The sequence below is a fragment of the Diadema setosum genome, chromosome 9, assembly GCF_964275005.1.
Source record: "Diadema setosum chromosome 9, eeDiaSeto1, whole genome shotgun sequence".
Classification (NCBI taxonomy): Eukaryota; Metazoa; Echinodermata; class Echinoidea; order Diadematoida; family Diadematidae; genus Diadema; species Diadema setosum.
The window spans coordinates 37,788,788-37,813,870 of record NC_092693.1 but is presented as its reverse complement, the minus strand read 5'-3'; the positions used below and the strand labels follow the sequence as shown (position 1 = coordinate 37,813,870).

Here is a 25,083-nt window from a genome sequence, read left to right as displayed (position 1 = left end):
TGGGTCATTTCATGGGCCTGAAATTCATCCCTTACTTTTTACAGACAGGAGATCTGTGATGTATGTTGGAATCATTTCACCGTAATTTATTTGGAATTAAGCCTATTTGAAAGAATATGGCACATTGAAGTACTGTACTAAAAAAGAAAAATTAAATAAATAAAAAAAAAATAAAGAAGATTATCCATACATTCGTTACAAGGAGATAAGTGTACTGTAACATAATTGTTATTGGTTTTTCTAAAAACACAAACAAAATTATCGCAGTGTTTTGTTTAATAAATGCCACGAGTCCACTGACATCCATGGAAATAAGCAACTAGGCCTCCTCGTCAAGTAACACAAACATGCTGCATATTGTGGGAAAGTGGGAAAGCACTCATTTTGTTACATGAGACAGTGATATTGCTTCTTGATTGTGGTTTCAACCACTCACAAATTTGTCTTTCAAGTCCAAATTTACGAAGTATGGTACTGTCAAATACTAGTATGGCATACTATGTATTTAAAAGACAATTCTATACCATGTGAAAATTAACTTGAATCACAAGAGTAATTCAGCTTCTATTTGTTTGGACAATCATATGAGAGGGGTGTTTCAGAATTTGTGAATTTCTCATTTTCAATTTTAAAAAAAAAAAGAATGTTCTCAGTTATACATCAATTATTAGATGAGACAATGATGTCATTTGTTTCTGACTCTCCTATAGTGAAAAATATTCAGATATCTTTCTGTATAAATAATTGGGATTTTAGTGAAGTTTCACTGTTGTTGTTGTTGTTTTTTACTTCACTTAATGTATGGAAAAGCCAACTTGAACACAGGTTTACTGTAGTTTTAGTTACCAAAACTCAGTGTCAAAATGGAGTATTCTTGACATCAGTTCTCTGTGGGGCCTTTTTATTACACTCTCAGGTCGACCCTTTATGTGTCAGTTTATGTACAAATGTAGCCACAATTTGCCTAGATATTTCATCTTTATTCTGGTAGCCCCCCCCCCCCCCCCCCCCAAGCTCACGTTGTTACTAAGACCCCGTTTACAGTGCGAGGCTCGGCCGCGGCTGAGCCCACCTTTATTACAGTGTAAACGCGCAAAAGGCCAAATGCGAGGCCAAAATTGGCCTCGCATTTGGCCACGCTCTGGAGGTGGTCTCGGCTGCAGCCGAGCAACGGCCGAGCCCGGCCTTTTCTCAGTGTAAACGCAAACTGGGCCAAATGCACGGCCAATTTTAGTCCGGCTTCCAAACCCTCTGCCTATACTATTTCGCTATTCAGGATATTAACCCCCTCAATGTCAAAAACTAGTATAGTTTAAGTTGGTTTTGTCTTGCAAAGGATTTTTTCCTTCGGCAAAGGCCTTTGCCCGAACGGTGACTTCGTCGCCACAAAATTGAGTTGGCAAAGGGTCTGAAAACCAGACAATACCAAATTGCGTTTGTTTACAAGCAGAGCGCCACTACAACAAAATATTGAAAGGTTTTAATCAAAAGTGCGGCCGAGCCCGGCAGTGTAAACGGACAAAATTGCGAGGCTCGGCCTCGCAATTGAGGCTGGGCTCGGCCGCAGCTCAGCCCAGCCCCACACTGTAAACGGGGTCTTACATGTCACACAAACTTGTGGTCAAAGGGAGTATTCTTTGCTTCAGTTCTGCTGTTTGTTTGTTTTTACACTGTCAGGTCAACCCTTTATGTTTTATTTGCCTTAGCCATGACTAGCTGGGATATTTCCTTCTTTTCAGTGGCTTTCCCCACCCTATAACCTTGACCACTACCCATTCAGGTCTAACAATGTACTTGTAGTAATCCCACGCAGAGGGTCATTATGAGACATACTGGTACACTGCTGGCAGTGAACTTAGTAGCAGGATTACATAACCTGTATTCATGAAGACTGAGAACACTTGAAGCAGATGGGTGAATAGCATAAGCCAGCACAAGCAATCCAGCAGTAGACTCGTAAATTTGTGAAGAGAGCATTAACAGTATATTAAAAGGGCACAATAAGCCAATGCACAGTTAGCAGTTGTCTGCAATATGGTCTCTGAACTTCAGACTTTTCAAAACATGGATTGATTTTTTTTAATAGAAGAATATTTTAAAGCAGCCAGATGGAAAGTAGCAATTTATGTGTAAATGCTGCATGAATGACTTCTTATTAATCTGGCTGAAAACAATACACACTCATCTACATATCATGAAATGCACCAACTTCATGAATATTTATTCACTACTTTCGAGGGGCTAAGTGACAAATGGGCTCACCTACAAAGTGTAGGTTGGAAGAACCATGAAGTGATAGACTATGATGATACAAGTGTGTGATACCAGTATTGTTGTGATCACTACTGTTATTACTTATAATATGTATGTGTAGCAGCCAGCAGCAGCAGTTATAGTAGCATTAGTGGATATTATTATTATTAGTAATAGTAGCAGTAGTAGTAGTCTTTAGTAGTAGTAGTAGTAATAGTAATATTAGTGGATATTATTATTGTTAGTACTAGTAGTAGTAGTAGTAGTCTTTAGTATTAGTAGTAATAATATTAGTGGTACTGGTGTAGTAGTAGTAGTAATAGTAGTACTAGTAGTTTAATAGTAGGTAGTCACTCTGATATTGTTATTTTTCTTCTTTGTCTTGTAGTCATCAGTGAAATTAAAAAAAAAATAAAAAACCTATTTCTTGTCTTTCTTCAGGAAACTGGCACACCAATGCCACAGAGCCAGCCGGTAGACACGTCTCAGATTGAGTGGATCCGCATGGGGACCACGGTAGCCACCAATGCCCTGCTGGAGCGGAAGGGCCAGAGAATGGCCCTGGTCATCACAAAGGGCTTCAGAGATCTCCTCTACATCGGCAACCAGGCACGCCCCAAGATATTTGACCTGGTGAGTGTGGCTTGCCCCACATCATACCAGTATATGTAGCGCCATGCATCACTGTCTTGTTGCTCACATTATACTGTGGTACCTGGGACTGGGTGCCAAAGTCTTGCCAACATATTTACACATTGCCCTGACCCACAAAACTGTTATTTTCCTGATTGGTGTCACTTGCAACCTCTGCACATTTACAAGTGCTTGTTTTGGTTCGAAGCCTAAAGTCTTCTACAATGTAGGTCGGCAAGATAAACTTTGTTCACACATTGTATCATATGCCCTGCCAGGGATCTAAAAATGTTAAGGAAATTACTTAACCAGACACTGAACTAAAACTCTAATACACACTGTGGAGGAACAGAAAGTGCTACGTAAGCATTTTTCTTATGCAGCTACACTTTCATGAAAAACAATGTGTCCAAAGGTTAACATTGCCCTGTAAAACCATATGTGGCCATGTGTAAATACCAGGTACGTACATGAGACTCCAACAAACACATATTGACTGTTGGGTCAGGTCAACCATTATACGCTCCATGGGCCTGTTTTATAAAACTTGTGATAGAAATCAATCAGCCAGAAATCTCTTGAAAGCTGCAATAAATCTCAACCTGTGATTGATTGATTGCAGTTCTCCATCTTAATTTCAATCGTAACTTTTTTATAAGATGGATTTGCATTCAATCGTAAAGTTGTGATTGATTTGAATCAATCACAAATCTTTATAAGACGGGCCCCTGGTGTATGGGGCAGCGACGAAGGTGTTGCACATTTACAGTGTACTCTATGTAATGTGCAAAATTGGCACAGAGTGCAAATATAAGTGCATTCATCACCACATATGAGTAATAAATGAAATCCATGTATTGACATTGAATTAGCCATGTCCAGATTCCATCAAAATTCCATCTCTGGATTTTCTCATTCCCTAAATTCATGCTTTACAATGCTGTTACAATGGTTGTTTCTGTCCCAAACTCACATTTTGGAACTATTTTGAAGCACTAATGCTGGGTTTTTGTTTCATCTGCAAATGGTAAATTATGCCTTTAAGTTTGATACGTAGCTTGTGTCAGTCATGATTCTTATAATTGAATGTTGTGTTGGTAGTCAGGGTCTGTGCTGTGTCAAGCTAACCTCATAGGAGGGACGTGGAAGTTTCTTCCCTCCTCCCTGCCCACAGTAGTAGGCGTGCCCACACGGAGTGAGCCCAAAACTCTGGCCGGTGATACTACTATCTAGGCTGCCACTAGTAACAGGTGCAGCACTGAAGTACATGTATGTGTTGATGAGTACTGTGAGAGGAAGATGTGTCTATCTCACATTCGTAGTGGAAAGGAAGGAGTCCAAAGGTGATAATGAGTTTGGGAAGCTCCCTTCCTACTAAAGAAAAAACCCAGCATACTTATATTATTTTTTTTTCTTTTTTTGAAAAAACAGAAGCCTTCTTCAACATGGTATTCTGACAAGCATTCTTTAACTCATGGAGGACTAATCCAGAGTACAGTCAACTTCGGATACCTCGACGTCGGATAAGCCGAATATCACTTACCTCGGGGGCAAAATGAAAGTCCCGATTGTTCCTATGGAGTTTCCGTGTATTAAAATTCGCGTAGCTCGAAGAAATAACTCGAAGTTCGGTTACCTCGAAGTGAAATCTACTGTCCCGATCTTAATTAACTTATTGTTTTTCCCAGCATGTAGCTCGAATCGAATTGCAACATCACTCAGCATCTCCGATTAAGCGCGCGTGGACAGCGAAGAAGACGTCACAAATCTTTTCACACTCGACTGTAAATATTCCCGACCAGAACGATCGCGCGCCCAAAGAAATACCCAGTACACAGCTGACAAGAAAAATCCCCAACACCTACCTACATACGTACACGGTATGCACATAGCACCCTTGCCAATGGAGTGCTTGCGATAGCACTATGCTCTGCCCATCATCTTCTTTTCTTTAACCACTGTGTTTTAATTCTTGACCATGATAGTCATACCGCGCGCGTAGATTTCTAAACCGTCGTGGCGCACCTGCGTAGGACAGGTGTTGGATGTTGACAGTTATATCTTTGGCATTAATCACGGTCCACTTTCCAAACATCGATCTCCTGCGTAGTGCCCTCTTTTTGACTTTTTTTTTTTTTGCCTTTCACGAAGTATGTTTCTTTTATTCTTCCCCGAGAACGCAATCACTGATTTTTTTTTCCAGCAATACGATTATGAAAATATTGTGGAATATGATGTGGAAGTATAGGCCGAGCATAATAAAGAATAGAATAATAGACAGGGCTCCACACTAACTTTTATCGGGCCACCAGTATCACTGATTTCTATTTTTTGGTGGTCGAATTTACTCGAAATTAAAATTAGAAAATCCAATCATCTTATTTTGTGTTTTATGTTAAGTTTTTTAAGTTTTTATGTTTTTAAGTTGATGCCTAAAAATTTAGGAGGTCAAACTTACGTTTGAAATGAAAAAGTGGGAGCATTTGCCGACATCTGTTAGCATCCGACATTTGTTTTAGCATTGTAAAGAGTCGAAAGTTACCGTTATTCATCTCTTATTGTAAAAACAATCATCCAACATTTATTAGTCTGTTAGCACCTTACGGAGCCGAATATTACCGTTAATCATTACTAAATGTAAAAGCAAACAACCGACATTCATTTTAGCATCTTACGGAGCTGAATGCTATCCTTATCCATTTCCAAACGTGAAAGCAAACATCCGCTACTTGTTTCAGCATCTAACTGAGCGGATTAATACTGTTAATCATTTCCAAATGTAAAAGCAACAATCTGTCGTTTATTTTTGCATCGTACGAAGCAGAATATTACCGTTATTCATTTCAAACATACATTTATTTTATCATCGTACGGAGCCGAATTTTACTGCTGTCCACTTCCGAAAGTTAAATGAATCATTCTGACAATATTATTTTATCATCGTACGGAGCCGAATGTTACTGTTTTTCATTTTTGAACGTCGAAGCTGACATCAGACGTTTATTTTACCATCAAACGTAGCTGAATATTACCGTTATTCATTTCGAAATGTAATAGCAAATATCCAATACTTTTTTTTAGTATCATATGGGGAAGAATATTACTGCTATTCACTTTCAAACATGCCAAACGTAAAAGCAATATGTATTTTAGCATCTTCCGGAGCTGAATGTTATTGCCATTTACTTTCGATCGTAAAAGCAAACATCCAGCATTTATTTTATCATCGTAAGGAGTTGAATGTTATTGTTACTCATTTCCGAACGTCAAAGCAGACATCAAACATTAATTTTACCATTGAACGCAGCTGAATGTTACTGTTATTCATTTCGAAATTTAAAAGCAAACATCAGACAGCTATTTTAGCATCGTATGGAGCAGAATGTTACTGGATTTTCCGAACATAAAAGCGATCATCTGACATTTATTTCAGCATCTTCCGGAGCCAAATGTTATTGTTATTTCCTTTCTAAAGTATGAGGAAACATCCGACACTTATCTAACCATCGTACGGAGTTGAATATTGATTTTCATTTCCGAACGTCAAAGCAAATATTCGACATTTATTTCAGCGTCTTCCGGAGCCGAATGTTGTCCTTAATCATTTCCGAACTCAAAATCAAATACCTGACGTTAGTTTTAGCACCATACGGAGCTGAGTCGTATCGTTTTTCATTTCCAAAAGTATGAGCAAACATCCAACATTTATTTTAGTATCTTTCGGAGCCGATTGTTACCGCTGTTCATTTTCAAAAGTAAAGGCAAACATCCGACCTTTTTTGGTGGCGCGATAGGGCCACCAAAATCTTCATTTCTGACATTTTGATTTCAATTCCGATTTTCATTCAATTCATTCACATAAAAGTCGATTCAATTCCAATTGACAAGCATGCAAACAATCGGTAGGCACTATAACAGACACCATGTTGAACATCGATAAACGTCGGATAAGTCGAAGAAAATTCGACGTACGTACGCGTACCTCGAATTTCGCGTACCTCGAATTTCACGTACCTCGAACCATTTTCTTCAGTCCCGACGAATTCGAGGTATCCGAAGTTGACTGTATAGTCAGGCAGACCCTAGTCCTTGGGAACGTGTGTTGTACGTGTAGCATAATCTATTCATCCTCAGTGGGATAATAGTTAAATGTGAAACATTGCTGAAAAGTTTCATGAAGTCTGTTGCTTCAATGTGTAAGAGAATTGCGCTTTTTAATTTGCTTCCACTTGGTCAGGGTTGTGTGACACAGACATTAAGTTTTTCAACTCACAAGTTATCGTAAGTCCACTTTAGGTAATGCAGACATATACAAGAAAATATCACAGGAATTGAGTACACCATAAAATAGGTGTCACTCTACACTTTGTATGTCTCCTTCCGGTGATATACATCCATAAGGGAGTTCACGGTTGTGATTTGCGCATGTGCAAAATAAAGGTCAAATGAGAATGTTTGTGTATTTGCCATTGACTTTCAAATGAAAAGAATCCTCAGGCAAATGAAGATTTGGAATGTTAAGTTGTGTGTTTCACCTTGTTAGAACGCACAGGTGAAAGTGATTCATCAATAATGTTTAACAAAAGCTGCACACGCATTTCATTGACATTGATTACAAAGGTGGCATGCTTCAACAAAAAATGCTCTGTCACAGGTCCTTTCCATGTTATTTGAATGTCTGTGGTGTAGGGGTCAAATGAGACATGCGCTAACCATGAACTCCCTTATTGACATAACAGTAGTTTGAGACTTTCATTCTATGTTTATTTCTACTGATCTGTGCAGGAGATTGTTGTGCCAGAGGGTCTCTACGAAGAAGTGATTGAAGTGGATGAGAGGGTGATAGTCCACCAGGATCGCTGCGGCTTGCCAGTCCCTCCAAATACCAAGGTCTTCACTGGTACTACCTCAGAGAAGGTAAACATAGATTGCAGGGATACTGTAAGGGATAAGTGAGGTCCTCCGTGTCAGTTTCCATGCTTTGTTAAGAAATTACAAACATACACGCTCATTTTGAAACAATACATGCATGAACTAATTTACTTAAGTACAAGCACTATTTGTATAGTTCAACCCCCACCTTATGAAAGACAATGCTTTTGAAACAGAATGTAAATTCCTGACTTATTCATGAAAGCATATGCTGAAAAACAAAAACAAAGAAGAAAAAAAACGAGACATGAAAACTCGTCACATTGAGGACGAGTTAGGTGATACGCTTGTGGTCATCAGATGGCAGTCATCTGTGATCGACAAAGAAAAGAATGTGATATAGGCACCTTCAAGTTATATTGAGCGTGCATGCGAAACCGTTTCGTAACCACTCGGCCACGGGTCATCCACGGAAATGGTAAGACAAAAAAAAAAAACAACAACAATGTATAGATATAACAGGGGGAAAGTCAATGCCCACTCAACTAACGTGGCCGTGTGAACATCTATTGCATTGCTAGACGGAAAAGCGGCCTTGTAACGACTGAGGTCGCTATGCCATTTCTGGCAACTTGGGAAAAATACGTCCCGCAGACATAAAACCTATAATCGGCTGGTTTTGATACCTTGCCTTTAATCACAATTTTCAGTGTAATGACGTCATCAAATTACAAAACAATGACATGGTCTTGAAAGACAATTGTTCAAAGTACAACACCTCAGTCGTCGTCATTACATACTATGATCGGTTTGACAAAGTCAACCTGCAAAATTTGCTGCAGTCGAAGCAATGTGGTCTCCAACACACAAAAAAGAGGGATATGGCGTGTGTGTGTGTCTCTGTGTGTGTATAGGTGCGTTTATATACGAACGTGATTTCTACATGAACGAATATGTAATACAAAACTGAAGAAAAAAAACAGTAAAGTAGCTAAGTATTTTGTTTCGTGATCTTGTGGGATTCGAACCCGCAACCTCACGTCTCTGAGACGTCGCCTTTAACCACTCGGCCACACGGTCGTCTCGACGGGAAAATATGGGGAACGTTATGGACTTGAAAGACATTTGTTCAATGTATAACACATTCATCGTACGTTGTCAGTTTGCTATTGACATGACGATCTATCACATGTTGTTGTTGTTGTTATTAGATTTTCTGGCGTACAATTCGTGTACCGAATATTGACGCCATCTACGTGCGGGTCTCTGTATTTTTTGGCTTTCGTTGTTGTTACCGTACTTTTCATGAGGGGTCCCAGGTCCGGTGTCAGTGAAACCTTCCTCTCACTTCCTCTATCACATGAATATGAGGCAGGCATTAGTACCTGTATGAAATTATTATAGGCATGGTTATCAAATTGCCTTAAAATTTCCTTATAATTGCCTTATTTTTACACACAGTTATGCTATCCCTTTAAACTCGTCACAGTTTAATTAGAATCATTAACATCATACATTAGTACCATATTCAGTTCCATAGCTGATTACGTTTGCTAATCAATTAAGATTAATTGTCTAGAATGTGTCATATGGCCAACCTGTATACACACGTATATACACACACACAATGTTAAATGTATGTATCAAACATCTGTAACACAACTTTGAACTAACTGTAGGAATTATCGCTGCACTTATCATCCATACTTTTTATCACTATCTGAAACTCCACAAAAACCACTAATTGACAAATAATCATCAATACAGAAGACTGAATACCTTTTTTACAATGTATAGCTTGTTACATGTATAAATCAGCACAAAGTAACCACGACTACATTGTGTTACTAAATTGATATGAACAAATTTCATTTTGTTACAATATCCTATATCAGTTTGAAAAGCCCAGCCTCCAAAACTATGATTTTGCAGCAATCGAAGTAATGCAGTCTCCAACGCAAAACAAAGGTATACTGTGTGAGTGTGTGCGTACAGGTGTGTTTACATGGAAACGTGATTTCTACATGGACGAAGGTGTAGTACTCCATTGAAGAAAAAAAAAAGTAAAAAAAAAATATTATTTTCTTTCGTGCTCTTGTGAGGATCGAACCCGTACGTGTGCAACCTCACGTTTCTAAGACGACGCCTCTACCCACTCGGCCATACGTCTCGACGAGAAAATTAGAGGAACGTAAACTTATGTACGTTAAAGATGAATCAGGAATCGTTTGGTCCGCATTCCATTCTCATTTTCAGTTTTAAATTGCAAAATTGTCAACCTCATGAGGAGATTTCAAAGAATAAAATGCATGATTACTGCAGCTTATTGTCACAGCTACAACATACTAAAGTTTCAGAGGAAATGAAGCAAAATCAGCTGAGATAAAGGTGCTTAAACGTTGTCAAGTCAATGCATGGTTTCTAAAAAAATCACCTCCCATAGACATAACACGTAAACTTGTCCGATTTTGCGTCTTTACCTTTAAACACAATTTAAAGCATGATGACGTCATCAAATTTCAAAACTATGACATGGACATGAAAGGCAAATGTTCAAAGTACAACATATCTGAATTTGGGATAATATTGAGCTTAAACAAAAGAGATACGAGCAAATGAATGTCAGAAACAGTACCTTAAAAAAATTAATTCCACTTTTTTGATTTCAGATAATGATATGATGACGTCATAATGTATTCATGGAGATATTGATACTTGAAACGTTATTTCCAATTCATATGTTTTTGTAATATGCAATAAAAACATAGGGTAACCAGACGTTTTAAAGAGCTATGGCGAAATAAACAAAGACATGTTTTTCGCTATATTTGCACATAGACGCGCACACGAAATTTCAACTTTGACGCCAACGCATTCCTTTGTTATAGGTCAAAATTGATCGGAAATCAAGGAATATTGTTGCTTAATGTATCAGGAATCCAAATCTGTCAAAAAATGTGCATTTTGATTTTGCTTACGCGCACTACGCGCGAAAATGTGCGGACGGACGCGAACGCGCGAAACGCTTAAAATTGTCTGAAACTTCGAGATTTCCCATTGGTAAGTTGTTTTGAGCCTTTTAAAAGTTTGACGCGCGCGTACGCGCGCGTAATAATGTCCTAGGTAATTAGCATTAAAATGTAAGATAGAGCGTGACCTGAACTTAATGTCCACCGAAAATGATACAGAAATGACCTTTAGTTATGAAGTTATGATCGATCATGTAACATGGTCCGAAAATCACAAAATGGCGCCTAGATGACGTCATAGATATGTTACTGTCATGAAAACCTTATTGTGGCTAGATTTTGTCATGAGACATGTTCCCTGAAAATGTCATGTTATTTCGTAATGTCATTCTTGAGATATTGATGACACAAAATTGTCCAGAAAGAAAGAAGAATAAAAAGAAATAAAGAGAGATTTTGACAATCACAATAGGTGATACGCTGATAGCGTATCACCTAAAAAGAAATTAAAGTCATATTGTCTTACATTCCCTGTAGTCTCCTTACTAGGATTATCAATTTCAAGCGATCTATTGCGATCTCTTTTTTTTTTTTTTTTTTTAGAATGCAAATTTTTTCATAGGCCACATGACGGGGAATACATGTAGGCATTTGGGGCATCCTCAACCATGCCAAAAGAATCATTGGACTGTCTATGTTGTGTTGAAATGCTCTGAAGTAGAACTTACACCTACACCACATGTCAGTTGACATTGGTTTCTTTGACTTTGTGTACGTATTTTTAGAGGGTCCCATACCCTACAAGCTTTGCTTTTTAAGTGGGACCCTCCATTTCCATTCTAATCTTTGTATTAGGTATATACCTTAGAAACGAAATTCTGTTGTTACTCGTGACCACTTGTACGTTTTCTTTGAAATTGTTATAAATTTGTTCTGTAAATATATTGTATATATTTTTTTTTTCTGTTTATTCAATGGAAATGGAAATAAAATTGAATTGAAAAAAAAATTGAATTATATCCCTCAGATTATGAGATGCAAAAGCCCTCATTCACAAACCAATGCAGATTGTTTGATAAGTCAAATTCTTTTGCAAGAGCTCAATGCCAATCAACTCTGATTGTTGCAGAGAACCAACTGAGCAAAGCTTCTTTTAAACAGTTTCAATGCAAAAATTAGAAATGTCCTAATTTTGTATTCTTTCAGGAAAAATGCATAATACCTTTTAGACTGTTCTGTTTCTGTTGGTGCTGATTTTTATATGAAAATGACACTTTAAAACATTGAAATGTTTTCAATTCCTTGATTAGAAAGTGACAAATTGTCAAAATTTTATCTTAAATTTTTGTAAATATAATAACCATTGACAATTACCGTAGTGTTAATCAGACAGGTAATGATTTAAAATGATGGTAAGGTATTTTCTGAAGTTAACTCTGCCCTGTTGGTAAGTGAACAACATATGACTTCCTTTAAGCTTCTACAAACACATCTGCAAAGATGTTTCCGTAGTGGACTGACATTTGGAGCTGTTGCCTGTGCGTACAGTACAGACATATTGATTATTGCACAGCACATGCTGCGTTCACACACCTGTTACGTCTGTTGTATGATCATTATTTTATCACAGCTGCTAGAATGGAGCAGTGTGGACACAGCTGAGCTGAGGAAGGATCTACAAAGGGTACTGGACAAAGGAATCAAGAGCTTAGCTGTCGTGCTGATGCATTCATACATGTAAGTAGACAAACTGCATCATTTTCACACTGATAAAAGTATGAAGAAGGAAACGGAGATGTGGAGAAAAAATTCATTTAAAACACTAACCCGTTGAGGCCAGGTCCCAAGTATACTCGGGCAAGTGTCTATAGGAAATGTGTGTTGTCGTAAAATCAGCCCGTCCTCAACAGGTTAAAGATGCTGTTTGATCTTGAATGCACTATAATAGAGTGTGTTCTTGATGAATGCAAAGTTAGCCTCATGTGTTGTTTTGTTTCATCAAGGGCATATACTCCTTAATGCATAGACAAACATGCAATTATGCCTTTCAATGCATCAGTAGTCTTGAATAGGTGTGATAGAACAGGCACCACCTTGAAAAGTGCATTATATGTACATCATAGAAAAAGCACCATTTTAGAGTGAATAACTGAAGTGTACTGATAACATGAAATTACCTTGAATACACTTATTCAATGTTGTATATGTATGGGTATGCATTATAATGAGAATAATGAGGTCATGCGATGCCAATCAATCACAGATCATATTATAAAATGCACAACAACAAGAACAACAACAATAATAATAACAACAACAACAACAACAAAAGTACTGATTATAAGCTTGCAGAAAGATCTCACAGAAGTAGCCAAAAGGAGTGTAGATCTCACACTTGGGGTCAAATGGATAGTGTTTGATAAGTTTGTTTATATGATATTGATTTTAAAGCAAAAAGATTAATATGAGTCATTTTATATGCCCACATTCATTTTTGCATTTTGGATGTGTGTTTATAAGTTGTATGTGAGTTTGTGAGCAAGTGTTTTGCACTCAGTGCTACATGACATGTACATATAAAGATATACAGCCGGCTAATTAACATAAAGTTAGATTAAAATATGTCATCAGTAGTGCTAGGGATAGGAAGAACAAATGAGGTGCAGTATGTATGGGATGTTTGGTGAGTTTCAGATTTTGGTCATGGCTTGACTGTCATCAAAATAAAAAAGAAATCTTACGGCCAGGTTCAAATCTGGCCGTTTGTAAGACAAATGAAAGACAAATCAACAACTTGTACTGCTTTGAATCATGTTTACTTTTTTTCTTTTTTGATGATGGAAATAAACAAACTATTGAATTGAAAATTGAATTGAAAAACCCTCCTTCACAAGAACCATTATCAGATGAAAGGAAGATATCTATATCATCCCAATCCAATTGTAGAGAATGGTGTATAAACTCCCCAATGTCACATGGACCATTATAAGATGAAAGGAAGATATCTTCATCCCAATTCAGTTTTCAGAGGATGGTGGATAAACTCCCAAATGTCACTATCTCCCGCAGGTTTGAAGATCACGAGCGAGAGGTCGGCGACCTTGCTCTAGCAATGGGCTTCCAACATGTGTCACTGTCCGGCAGCATTATGCCAATGGTGAAGATAGTACCCAGGGGATACACTGGTCAGTTCAGATGTCCTTCATGGATGTATTTATACAATATTTCTCTCAAATTTTAGCCTAATAAGATGTGTAAACTGATTTAATATTTTGTTATATTGTTTATAAGCTTTGTTGTCATGGTAATAATGATCTAGAGGATAATAAAATGATGAATGACATTGAGGATGAAGATTATCACCACCACTATCATTTTATGTGGTGTCAGTGTTGCAGCTAGCATCACAGTAGCACCCTTTTGATGTCATTCTTGTGCAGCGTATGCTAAGCTGCGTGTATTTATCATAATGTTATTTTTTACAATACTGTAGTTTGATGTTACAAAGAAAGTGTATAGTATCACAGTGCATTCTGCCAAGACTAGGACACAGAAAGGATCTAGCTGTTGTCTTTACCCACTGAAACCTATGTACATGCACTGTCAATCACATTTAAGGTTTTTTTTTATTGTTAGAGTTTTTAAAATAAATATTAATTAACAGCATTACCTTTGATAAAAGACTGAAGAGAGGAAATTCCAAACTTTTTTTTCACAGCCTTGCAACAATCATGGTTTCTCACACACTTTATTAGCACATTTGTGTGAAGAAGAAAAAATGAACCAATTTGACAAATCTGCCTGTTTGAGATATTGCAAAATATTCTCAAAAGTAGAAAGTAAGGTCAATGAAATATAAGATTATGTGTTGTGCTTCAATCCATACACTTGCCAATTCCCACCCCATTCTATTTATTGATTGGATATGATAAAAAATGATACTGAAATAAAAATAAGTAACGAAAGTGAAATTGACATTTACATTTGATTCAAAATGAAAATAAAATTGGAAACAAATTCAGTATGAAAAGTGAAATTGAAATTGAAATCAGTTTGAAAAATTAAAGTGAAATTAAAGTGAAATCCATATAAAAAAGGAAAGAGAGATTGAAAGTGAAATGAAACCAGAAACAGGATTGAAATTTAAAAGGATAGTATAGTATTGGTGGAGATGAGGATTGGGCTTTTAACTTTTTGCAAGATACCAAGAAACCACTTATGAAATACTACAGAGCCTACCATTCTAAGAGCAATTCAAAGTTTATTTGATGAAAATCAGTATTGGAATAGCTTAGACATCTGAAAATAAAGTAAAACAAAGTGATCGTAATAAAAGTGGGGCCCACCTTTCATTAGGATAGCTCTGTTTTGGATATCTCAGCCATTTCAAAACCATTTTTCATCAAATAAACGGTGAATTTCTCTGGGAATTACATGTGCTTTCATATTTCATTCTAGGTTTCTCGTTATCTCAACAAAAATGTTAGAAACGTAAATTAGGTCTTAACCAAAACTATACGATCCCTTTAAAATATATTTGAAATTGAAATGGACCAGGTTGAGTACTCCTTCTCTCTCTGTCCTGTTGTAGCCTGTGCTGATGCCTACCTCACTCCCTGCATCAAGTCCTACGTCAGCAGCTTCTCCTCAGGTTTCAAAGACAATCTCAAAGACAAGCAGGTTCTCTTCATGCAGTCTGACGGAGGTCTTACCCCGATGGACAAGTATGTAACCCATCCCTCTTTTCTTCTATTACCCTCAGTCATGTAAGAGGGGCAGCTATACGTCAACATCATATCTAGCTAGCAACCTTTCCGCCCCTTCCCACCCCCACAAACACATTTTGATCTGATACATTTTCAATCTTTGCCATGCATACCTGAGTTTTGGCCACAGGGGTGACTGCTTTAGAGTTTACATTTTCAGTTTTTACTTTTGCCTCTGCTAGTTGGTGCTTAGTATGCACACATGCATATTAGTATATGAATTTGCTTGTGTTGTTTTTGTTGTGTTTATATCATATGCATTTCTTTCATTTGAAATGTTCCCCTAAAAGATAAGTTAACTGAATATTTCAGTCATCAAACCCATGGTAGTTACATTTTCTCAAGAACATCTCCCCCAGCCTTATCTATGCAATGTAGTTTTCAAGATAAGGAGGATATTAATTCCGTAGACTTTGTCAGAAGAAATAAGCATAATCCTAACTGTACAATAACCTGATCTCTAACCCTAATCCAAACCTTTCCTTGTTGGCATTTAGAAATAAATTACCATGTGTATTTTTGTTGGATTTTCCATGTCAGGTTCAACGGGTCGAGAGCTATTCTCTCCGGGCCGGCCGGCGGAGTAGTAGGCCACGCACTGACCACATACAACCGAGTGTCCAGTCTGCCTGTAATAGGATTTGACATGGGAGGTGAGCACGCCACAGTGACCAAAGTATTTGTGCAGTGATGGTGATCAATGAAGAGTAGCAATGCTCTTGAAGCTCTCCAGTGTCTTCTTCGACATTATACTTGATCATGCTGGATAGGTACTCTCCACTGACTGATGAACCACGAGGGCTCTGTTTCGTCCGCTCATTTTCCCATGTAGTGTGTTTGGAGTGGAGCACTTTGCTCAAGTTTTCACCCAGGCTTTGTTGAGTCGTTTGCATGCATGACTTGTGACTCTCTCACGCATGTGACCTTCATTTTATGCCATATCGGTGGGACAGAGTCCTTTATCATGTGACAGGCCACATGACAGATCACATGATATTGGCTCAGTGGGTCATTCAGAGTTGTGGACCACATGCTTCCTATGTAGTGGGTGGACATACCACAGACTGAGCAAGCTCACCTTTGAAACCAGCAATAGTGATAAATCATAATTGCATGAGATAGTGATAATGGGGGGGGGGGGGAGGAAGAAGCAAGTTGGAAACATGTAGCAAAGACTGGAAATGATGTCAATGTCGAAGATAAAATGATGATAACTTTGCTTAAGATGATGGTAGAAAAACAACTATGATGGCAAAGAACAGTGCCAATAAACCCATGATGATTACAGTGTATGTCACTTAAAAATTGATATTGATGATAGGATATGACAGATGTTTTAGATCACAATAGTTGTGTACATCTGCTCCCTTAGTGTCAATTTTTCATCTCTCTAAATGCGTTAAAATATATTCTGATCAATCTGTCTTTCATTCTTGAGCACAGCTGTATCAGCTTCTGTTTATTTGCCATGTCTTGACCCACCTGACCACAATTTAAATTCACTCTTGGCTGAAATTTCCCCACGGCAGGAACGTCCACCGATGTGAGTCGGTATGCGGGAGAGTACGAGCACGTTTTTGAGACCACCACAGCCGGAGTGACAATCCAAGCTCCACAGGTGAGGAGAATGTGCTTTCCATACTACTGAAATTACAACCAAAGATCAATGGCAGTGTCCTTCAGGAGGACATGTATCTAATAATAGTGTAATATTTACTTCCAATCTTCCAAACTTCAAGCTAAATCCTTCCAGTTTTATGAGATTGGACATGTCGTGTTGGTAAATATCATCCCAAAGATTTGAAGAAGTTGTAGGTAGCAAGAGAAGAGGATGAATATAACCTTAAGTATCCAGAAAATATGTTTAACGCAGTATGTAAAGCTATTTTGTGCTCATAATTTGTGCTGTCTAAATATGATACTGCTTGAGGAAATGGGTCACTTTTGAACCCATAATAAGTATACACTTACAAACAGAATATCATGACGCATCTCTGTGCTGTGATCTTAATTTCAGCTGGATATCAACACAGTAGCAGCGGGAGGAGGGTCGAGACTGTTCTTCCGCTCAGGGATGTTTGTCGTTGGACCGGAGTCAGCTGGGGCACACCCTGGACCAACATGTTATAGGAAAGGTGAGCCCCTCAGGATAATGGTTTTGCTGGTGATGGGGATAGACATGATAACAGTGGTGAGGATGGCGAAATGAAATTGAAGATAATGATGATGATGATGATGATGATGATGATGGTGATGATGGTGATGATGGTGATGATGATGATGATGATGATGATGGTGAAGGAGATGGTGATGATGACGATGATGATGGTGATTGATGATGTTGGTGGAGATATGATGATGATGATAATGGTGATGGTGATGGAGATGATGATGATGATGATGATGATGATGATGGTTGATGATGGTTATGGTTGTGGAGATGTTGATGGTGATGGTGATGATGGGGATGATGGTTGTGGTAGTGGTGATGGTGATGTTAAAATGATGGTTGTGATGGTAATGATGGTGGTGATGAAGATGGTGAGGGTGATGTGATGATGTTGATGATAGTGACGATAATGGTGATGATGGTGATGATGAAGATGGTGATTGATGATATTGGTAGAGTTGTAATGATGATGATTATGATAATAGTGGTCATAAAGATGATGATAATGGTAATGATGAATATTCTTGTCACCTCAACTACCCTTTACTTTGTAAAGGTATTGAATTTTTAAAACAAATTAATGTTAAAATAGGGATGTCTTCTTTTGGAGGAGGCATAACAACCACACTCAAAGCAATCCATTGTGATTGACAAAATAACTTTCACAGTATGTTAATCCCTGCCCTGCTGTGCAGGTTGTGGTGCTAAGCCTAAATGTGTGACAATCTCATGAGGGAATCAAGGTTGTGTGTGCAGTGGTGCAAGAGAAATACCATCAGCTGATCAAATCTGGACAATCCCATCCGGCGTGCCTAAGAAGCTCACCAGAGTGTGACCATGTGTGTAGCCACTATCTCTGACTCGTGCTGCCTAATTTTCCCAACAGACCATGCCATCACAGAACCTGAAGGGCATTTAGAGAATATGTGAAATGTGGAGTCCTGTACTGAACAGAGAAATGTATGGACGCATATGTCACATTCATATTGGCATTAGCGTCAATATTTTCGCATGTTCTTAATTTCGCGAATAGCAGCTGACTCGTGAAATTCGCGAAAATAAGAACCGCGTGAAATATTTGGCGTATACAGTATGCAAATTAAGTCCAAGATCTTATTTTAGCCTGTTAAATGCTAATTAAAAGTATTGAGAGTCTTAGTAGTGGTTTGTTTATCTGTGTAAACATATTAAACAATTGTACGTCATACAAACTCTCAAAAGTCATTTAAATTCTTGTATTTGATTTTAATGGAAATTGTTTTGTATTCTTTGTTACAACTTTTGTCACTGACCACTTTTCTACCATAACTTGCATGAAAATAATCAGTGAGAGTGATTAATAGGAAAATAGTCTGGTTTTTATGAGTTTCATGACAGACCACTGTTTTCCATAGGAAATGTACTCAAAATCACCAAATTATACCTGTTTTCGGGTGACATGTAGCTACAAAAAAATGGGCATGGCTTCGAAGCAGTATGCAGATGCAAACAGAGCAAATTTGGTCTCGAAAATTGAGCTAGACTTGAAAAAACGAAGTCAAGAAGCCTCATGAGGAGGACTTATGTTACAGAATTATTGTGTGAAACCTTTTTTTTTTTTTTTGGGGGGGGGGCAGATTCTACATCTGGCCCTTTTCAGGTTAATGTATAGAAATAATGGAAAGATAGATGAAAGATGAAATGCAGGTACATGAATAATAGAGCAAATTTGTTCATCCTATTGTGACACGTGATCCCTCATGTCCAACCCAGGTGGTCCCCTCTGTGTCACTGATGCCAACCTGGTGCTGGGCCGCCTCCTGCCGGACTACTTCCCCAAGATCTTCGGCAAGACAGAAGACCAGCCACTGGACATGGAGGCTTCCCTGCAGGCATTTGAAGCACTTACAGCACAGGTCTGTTTTTCTGGAATGTTCTTGCCATGTATCGTGCTCGGTTTTCTGCTGATTTGGAAATAAGATGCATGTGTAGGTAAAGTGTATTCTGAGTTAGATGTTTTAGTAAGTCTGTTCTGTGAAATTGTCAGTGAAGAGCTATGAGATGATTGGACAGAAAGGATAGTATATTGATGGCAAAACCAATCTGCTTGTGTGCAAATCCGATGACTGTCTGTCCCCTTTTTCTAGGCCACTTGTGTGTTCAGTCTTGAAGGAAGACAGAAGCACTGTACTCAATCATGCTGCTAAAAAAATCCATGTGTTGCTGAAAGTATGTAGCTCAAAACTGATCACATTCACTCAAATAATCATTCAATGAGTCATGCTTTTTACATTTCAAAAATCTGGAGACAAAGTGAAGTGATCTGCAATCAAGGTGAAAGAAATTTATAGATTTCACACCTTACTTTGGAATACTGAGACTGAACTTTGTCCATCAATGCATCAAATTTCAAGGTTATGTACATATACGCCACCAGCAGTCCTGTGCATTATATTTGGTGTTTGTTCTTCAGAGCTACCACAGTAGCTCTATCAACAACAAAACCAACAATGTACATAGTGTGTGCAAACATTAATTGCGTGTCTCTTTTCATTCATATTTATGCATACAATGCACAAACTGAAAGTCTGAAGCAAGACAGGAAAAGGGAATGAACACTCTTTCACTGCATTTCCCTTCTGTCCTTAGTGCGAAAGTGTTAAGAGACGAGACTGAAGATTGTACGAGCATAGTCGCTAAAGTCTCCTTCCTGGAGCACTTCCATCCTAAAGTGAAAACTCTCAAATGAATAAATTGTTGTGTTGTCTGTTCTGTTGTGTTGTCATGTGGGTAACTGGAAGTTTTTGTTTCAATCTCATATAAATACGTATACCCTGGTTTTGCCTTGCTTTAAAGGACAAACTTTCTGTTCTCTTTTCCCTTGTTTGCTGCATATTATGCTTTGTCCTTGGATACCCAGGGAAAGAAGCAGTCATATGTTTTTATTGACTATATTAACAGGAATTATATTTGTCCTGGAGCTGCTGTCATTGAAGCAAAACACACACAAAACACCAACTCATTGATGTATGCACTTTGTACACACAGACAGTCAAAAGTTGAAAACTCAAGAGTCAAATCATATTTTGTTTTTCTAAAATGCAGTGAGTACAAGGTACGTGTCATTCAAATCGAATCCTCTCACTATAAGCAGTATTTGATTTCTAGTTGAATCTCCCAAGCTCAAAGTGTCTTATAGTGCATTTCTTATTCATTATATACCGTGACTTCCCTATGTCTGTTATGTCACAGCAAGCAGCCCATATATCCTACATGTACTGTGCAGCAGTGTATGGACCAAAATTGTTTGAATTGTGCTGTTATTGACATAGTGTGCAAAATTATCAATTTTTTATGGTATAGAAAAAGATCACAAGGTATGAACAATTTACATTTCAGAGATCATACACCATTTTGCTTCACTGATTGCATGTATTTTACATCTTCACAATTAGGCCTACAAGGTAATGACTGTATCCAGTTACTGGTATGTGGAGATTGGTATCACATGTGTAGATCGTGAGAAAGATAGAAAGAAAGTGTTATTGTTTTTCTTCTTGGTTATGCAGGTAAATGAGTTCTTGGCCAGCCAATCAGGTGACAGCAAGACTGGCCCCATGACCCCACAGGAAGTGGCCATTGGGTTCATCAGAGTTGCCAATGAGACAATGTGTCGACCAATCAGGGCTCTCACTCAGGTAAAGATATAATATATTAGTTCGTTCATAGCTCTGAGGAAAGTAGTGAATCTAATACTGTAATGATTGCTGTGTAATTACGTATGTGCAGGTATATATAATGTGGTCACCACTTAATCGGGAGGGTTCAGGAAACAAGTTTTTCTCCTGTTTAAGTGGAAGTCCCTCTAAAGCGGTGGCTGGTATTAGCCTATGCAAACTACCAGACATGATGCCCAGTGTATGGGCATTATACTAAACCATGCACAGGACCCACTGATATCCATGCCAGCAAGTACATATATGCTACGACACACTGACACAAATTGGCAATCAGAAAGGACACAGCGATCTCGTAGTTCGGACAAATGCATGACCAGAACACACCTTGTGTTTATTTGATCCACAAAATAACCCTTTGCAGAGTTCCCAGTACATATCAAGTCACAATGCCTATAAACCTGCCAGTGCAAAGGAAGAGGCAGCATTAAGCATTTTGTTGCCGCTAAAGCACTTCCCGATTATCTAGTGAGCACGATGTATGTAAAAGAACATGTGTTTATTTGTTGTTTAATGAATGACGTCTTTTATATATAGCTATACTTTGCATAAAGGTCTTGCTCTTAAAGTAATAGCAAGATATTGAGATTGTTTAATTAAGGATGTTGCAACCTCTTCAATTTCTCAAGGCCAGAGGTCATGACACGTCCCGTCACATCCTAGCTTGCTTCGGGGGTGCAGGAGGGCAGCATGCATGCGCCATTGCAAGGTCTCTTGGAATGTCAAGTGTCTTTATACACAGGTGAGTTACCAAAAATATATACATATATATGTGAATATGCTTTAGACATATGATCAATATAACAGTTGTTATTACATCTTCCAAGTCTCCCCATAGACCCGTACACAAGTCTTCACTTCAATTTCTTTATCGTCATGAATTAAAAGGGGAGTAAGTGCAGTCTTCATGTTAAAGGGAACAAACAATCAAAGACTAACATTTGCTGAAGTGTTTTGATACTGTCACACATAATCATTCATCTCATGATCTGAAAGTCGTAGAGGACGTGAAAAGTTGTGGAGATCAGTCGTTGCCAACTGGCTCTGTCCTCAGCACTGTGCAACAGTGTTGGGCTGTAAAGTCATGTCCATCCTTTGATAGGCTGTCTTCCTCTGTGTCTGTCACCTCCCAGTGTTACTTACATGATTGTTTTAGACTGTGTTGTGATGAGAGTTGTCTGACAGCATGAGGGACTGTCTGACAACTCCAAATCTAATTTTTAGGACCCATTAGAGGATTCATTAATTAAGAGAACATAGCACCTCTCTCTTGTGAGCTAAGCTTGCCTATTATAAACTCAAGTGATACTTGAGGAGCTAATTGGCCTGATAATAGGTCCATAAGAACTGCTGATTAGTATCACTTTTGCCTATTAGCGATCCTCTCATGGTTGTTAATTATGGTTATATTTGGAATTGTCTGACAGTGTCCAAACATTTAGCATATGTTATCTTCTAGGTGTTGGATCCCTTAACATTATTCAAGAGTTGCAGTGATAATGTCGTTCTATGATTTCTTGTTGTGTGTCTTATCAACAACAACAAAAAGATTTGAAGTACTAACCTATGGGAAAGGTGTTAGTGGATAATAGCTCTTCATTTGACTTAGGTATTTAGTTGGACTGATATTGATGCTTCAGGAAAACATGAAGCTTCTCAATTCCGCAGTGTTCTTCTATAAGTTGTAAATTCGATGAACTGGCACTGTACAGTTTGTTTGGCTCAAATCTTTAATATTAAAGCCAGCTTTGGACATATCATGGAGTGGAATTCAGCTTTGCCGCAGAAATGATCATCTTTTCAGCACTAAAAAAAAAATAATTAAAAAAGATAGTCACCTGTAAATTTCACAGCATATCCTAAAAAAGATAAAGATTAAATGGAACTGGTTAAATGGATTAAATCTGCAGAGTATCAGAAAGAAATTACAAAGATTTGCCAATTGAGAAACAAGCACTTTGATATATTCTAACATGTGATGCCAATTTAGAGATCAGATATAAATTTAGCAATCTAGAGACTTATAAAAATCATTTTGCAGAAACAGACAGTTAGACATAATAAAAAAAGGACTGGAATAAAAGAGAATATATGACTCTACCATATGACATGCCACAAATGCACAGTACCAATCATAATAAAAAAAAAAAAAAATACAACACCAAATAAGAAAAATGTAATTAATGTGACCCAAGGACCAGATAAATTGAGAGTGATGTCATAAACACCTCTGTGTCTCCACCCCCTTTGCCACCAATAGGTATTCTGGAATCCTGTCTGCCTATGGCATGGCCCTGGCCGATGTGGTACATGACATCCAGGAGCCAAGCGCCCAGAGCTACGAGCAGGCCGCTTTCGAGCTCATTGATGCTAGGATTGACGAGCTCGCCCAGAAGTGTGTGGAGGAGTTGGAGGGGCAGGGCTTTGCGAGGTAGGAAACCTAATTTTTACCCATCCAGCCAGCAGTGTACGGTAACAGTGGGCACAAGTAATATTTCGTGCTTGGTCAGGAAAGATGAATTTCACGTGTTCTTAAGTCTGTGAAATCAAAATGTAAAGTAGTATGTGCTTTCATTTTCACGACTGTTCCTCATCATATGTATGTGTGAAAACTTCTGCATTTTCCACTCTTACAGTGTGCTGTCAGGAAAATACTTCTTTGGAACACAGCCTATTGTGCCTGCTCAGGGTAATGAATAGCTGAGTGCACTGTGATCTTATGTCATCCACTCAATTTTGAAAAGTTGTGCTTAGAAAGATGAAGAAGAAAGAAAAAAAGAAATGTTGAAAAATAGTCATAAAATCCTGTAAATCAGTAAATCAGTAACTTGTTGGTTTTGCAATTGCACAAGAAATTGTTCTTCATCAGACTCTTTTAAAAGCAGTCTAAAAACTCACTTGTTTAAAGCCTTACTATGATTACTCATTACATGTATTTGATATTTGTATGTCTTTGTCTCCTTCACTTTCTCTTCCTTCCGCGCCTAGAGCACTCTGCAGAGTGGATTTGGCGCTATATAAATCATATCAATTATTATTATTATTATAAATGAAGGATAAAGTCCAGAAGTCACACATTGGTAGTGTCATGCTAGAGATAAACGAAGGTTAAAAACTTTTGATCCGACACATTGAAGTACAGGATCATATATTAAGGTATGGCTTGTTTTTTGTTTTCTAATGACTTCTCAAGAGTTGTTGTGTTTTTTTTTTGCATGTTTTTATAGTCACATTTTGGGTTGTTTTTTTTTTTTTTTCATTTCAAAGGCCATTCGCGAAATTCATGTAGATAAAACCACCGGGAAAATTTTGGCTCATACAATGCATGTAATATTACACACCAAGATATATTTCACATACAGTGTTTGGTTGTCTATGGGTTTCCACCTACCAGGGATCACATAGAGACGGAGCCTTTCCTGCACATGCGCTATGACAGGACGGATTGCGCCCTCATGTGCTCGACGGCAGCATTCCCGGCCAAGGATGGCACCAGTCGCCACGGCGATTTCCTGGCAGCCTTCATGGCAAGGTACAAGAGGGAGTTCGGCTTCGTCATTCCCGAGCGGCGCATCGTGATCGACGACATCCGAGTGAGAGGTGTCGGGAAGACATTCATTGACATGGACACAAAGAGGAGTCCAAGTGGGGCTTCCCCTAGAGTTGAAAAGGTGGGAAGGGGGAATACCCATAGTGCCTGTTAT

The 25,083-nt window shown here is 38.2% G+C and overlaps 1 protein-coding gene across 1 annotated transcript in view; it reads left to right on the top strand.

Moving 5' to 3' along the window:
* LOC140233370 (5-oxoprolinase-like) overlaps positions 1–25,083 on the top strand; it is a 42,610-nt gene that overhangs the window by 2,734 nt on the left and 14,793 nt on the right. The window contains exons 3-15 of the mRNA XM_072313476.1: positions 2,695–2,886; positions 7,672–7,803; positions 12,358–12,464; positions 13,797–13,912; positions 15,319–15,451; positions 16,034–16,146; positions 17,023–17,111; positions 17,511–17,628; positions 19,416–19,558; positions 21,212–21,340; positions 22,009–22,121; positions 23,640–23,810; positions 24,774–25,050. Coding sequence (XP_072169577.1) covers positions 2,695–2,886; positions 7,672–7,803; positions 12,358–12,464; positions 13,797–13,912; positions 15,319–15,451; positions 16,034–16,146; positions 17,023–17,111; positions 17,511–17,628; positions 19,416–19,558; positions 21,212–21,340; positions 22,009–22,121; positions 23,640–23,810; positions 24,774–25,050 — 1,833 coding nt within the window. The remainder of the gene's footprint in view (positions 1–2,694; positions 2,887–7,671; positions 7,804–12,357; positions 12,465–13,796; positions 13,913–15,318; positions 15,452–16,033; positions 16,147–17,022; positions 17,112–17,510; positions 17,629–19,415; positions 19,559–21,211; positions 21,341–22,008; positions 22,122–23,639; positions 23,811–24,773; positions 25,051–25,083) is intronic.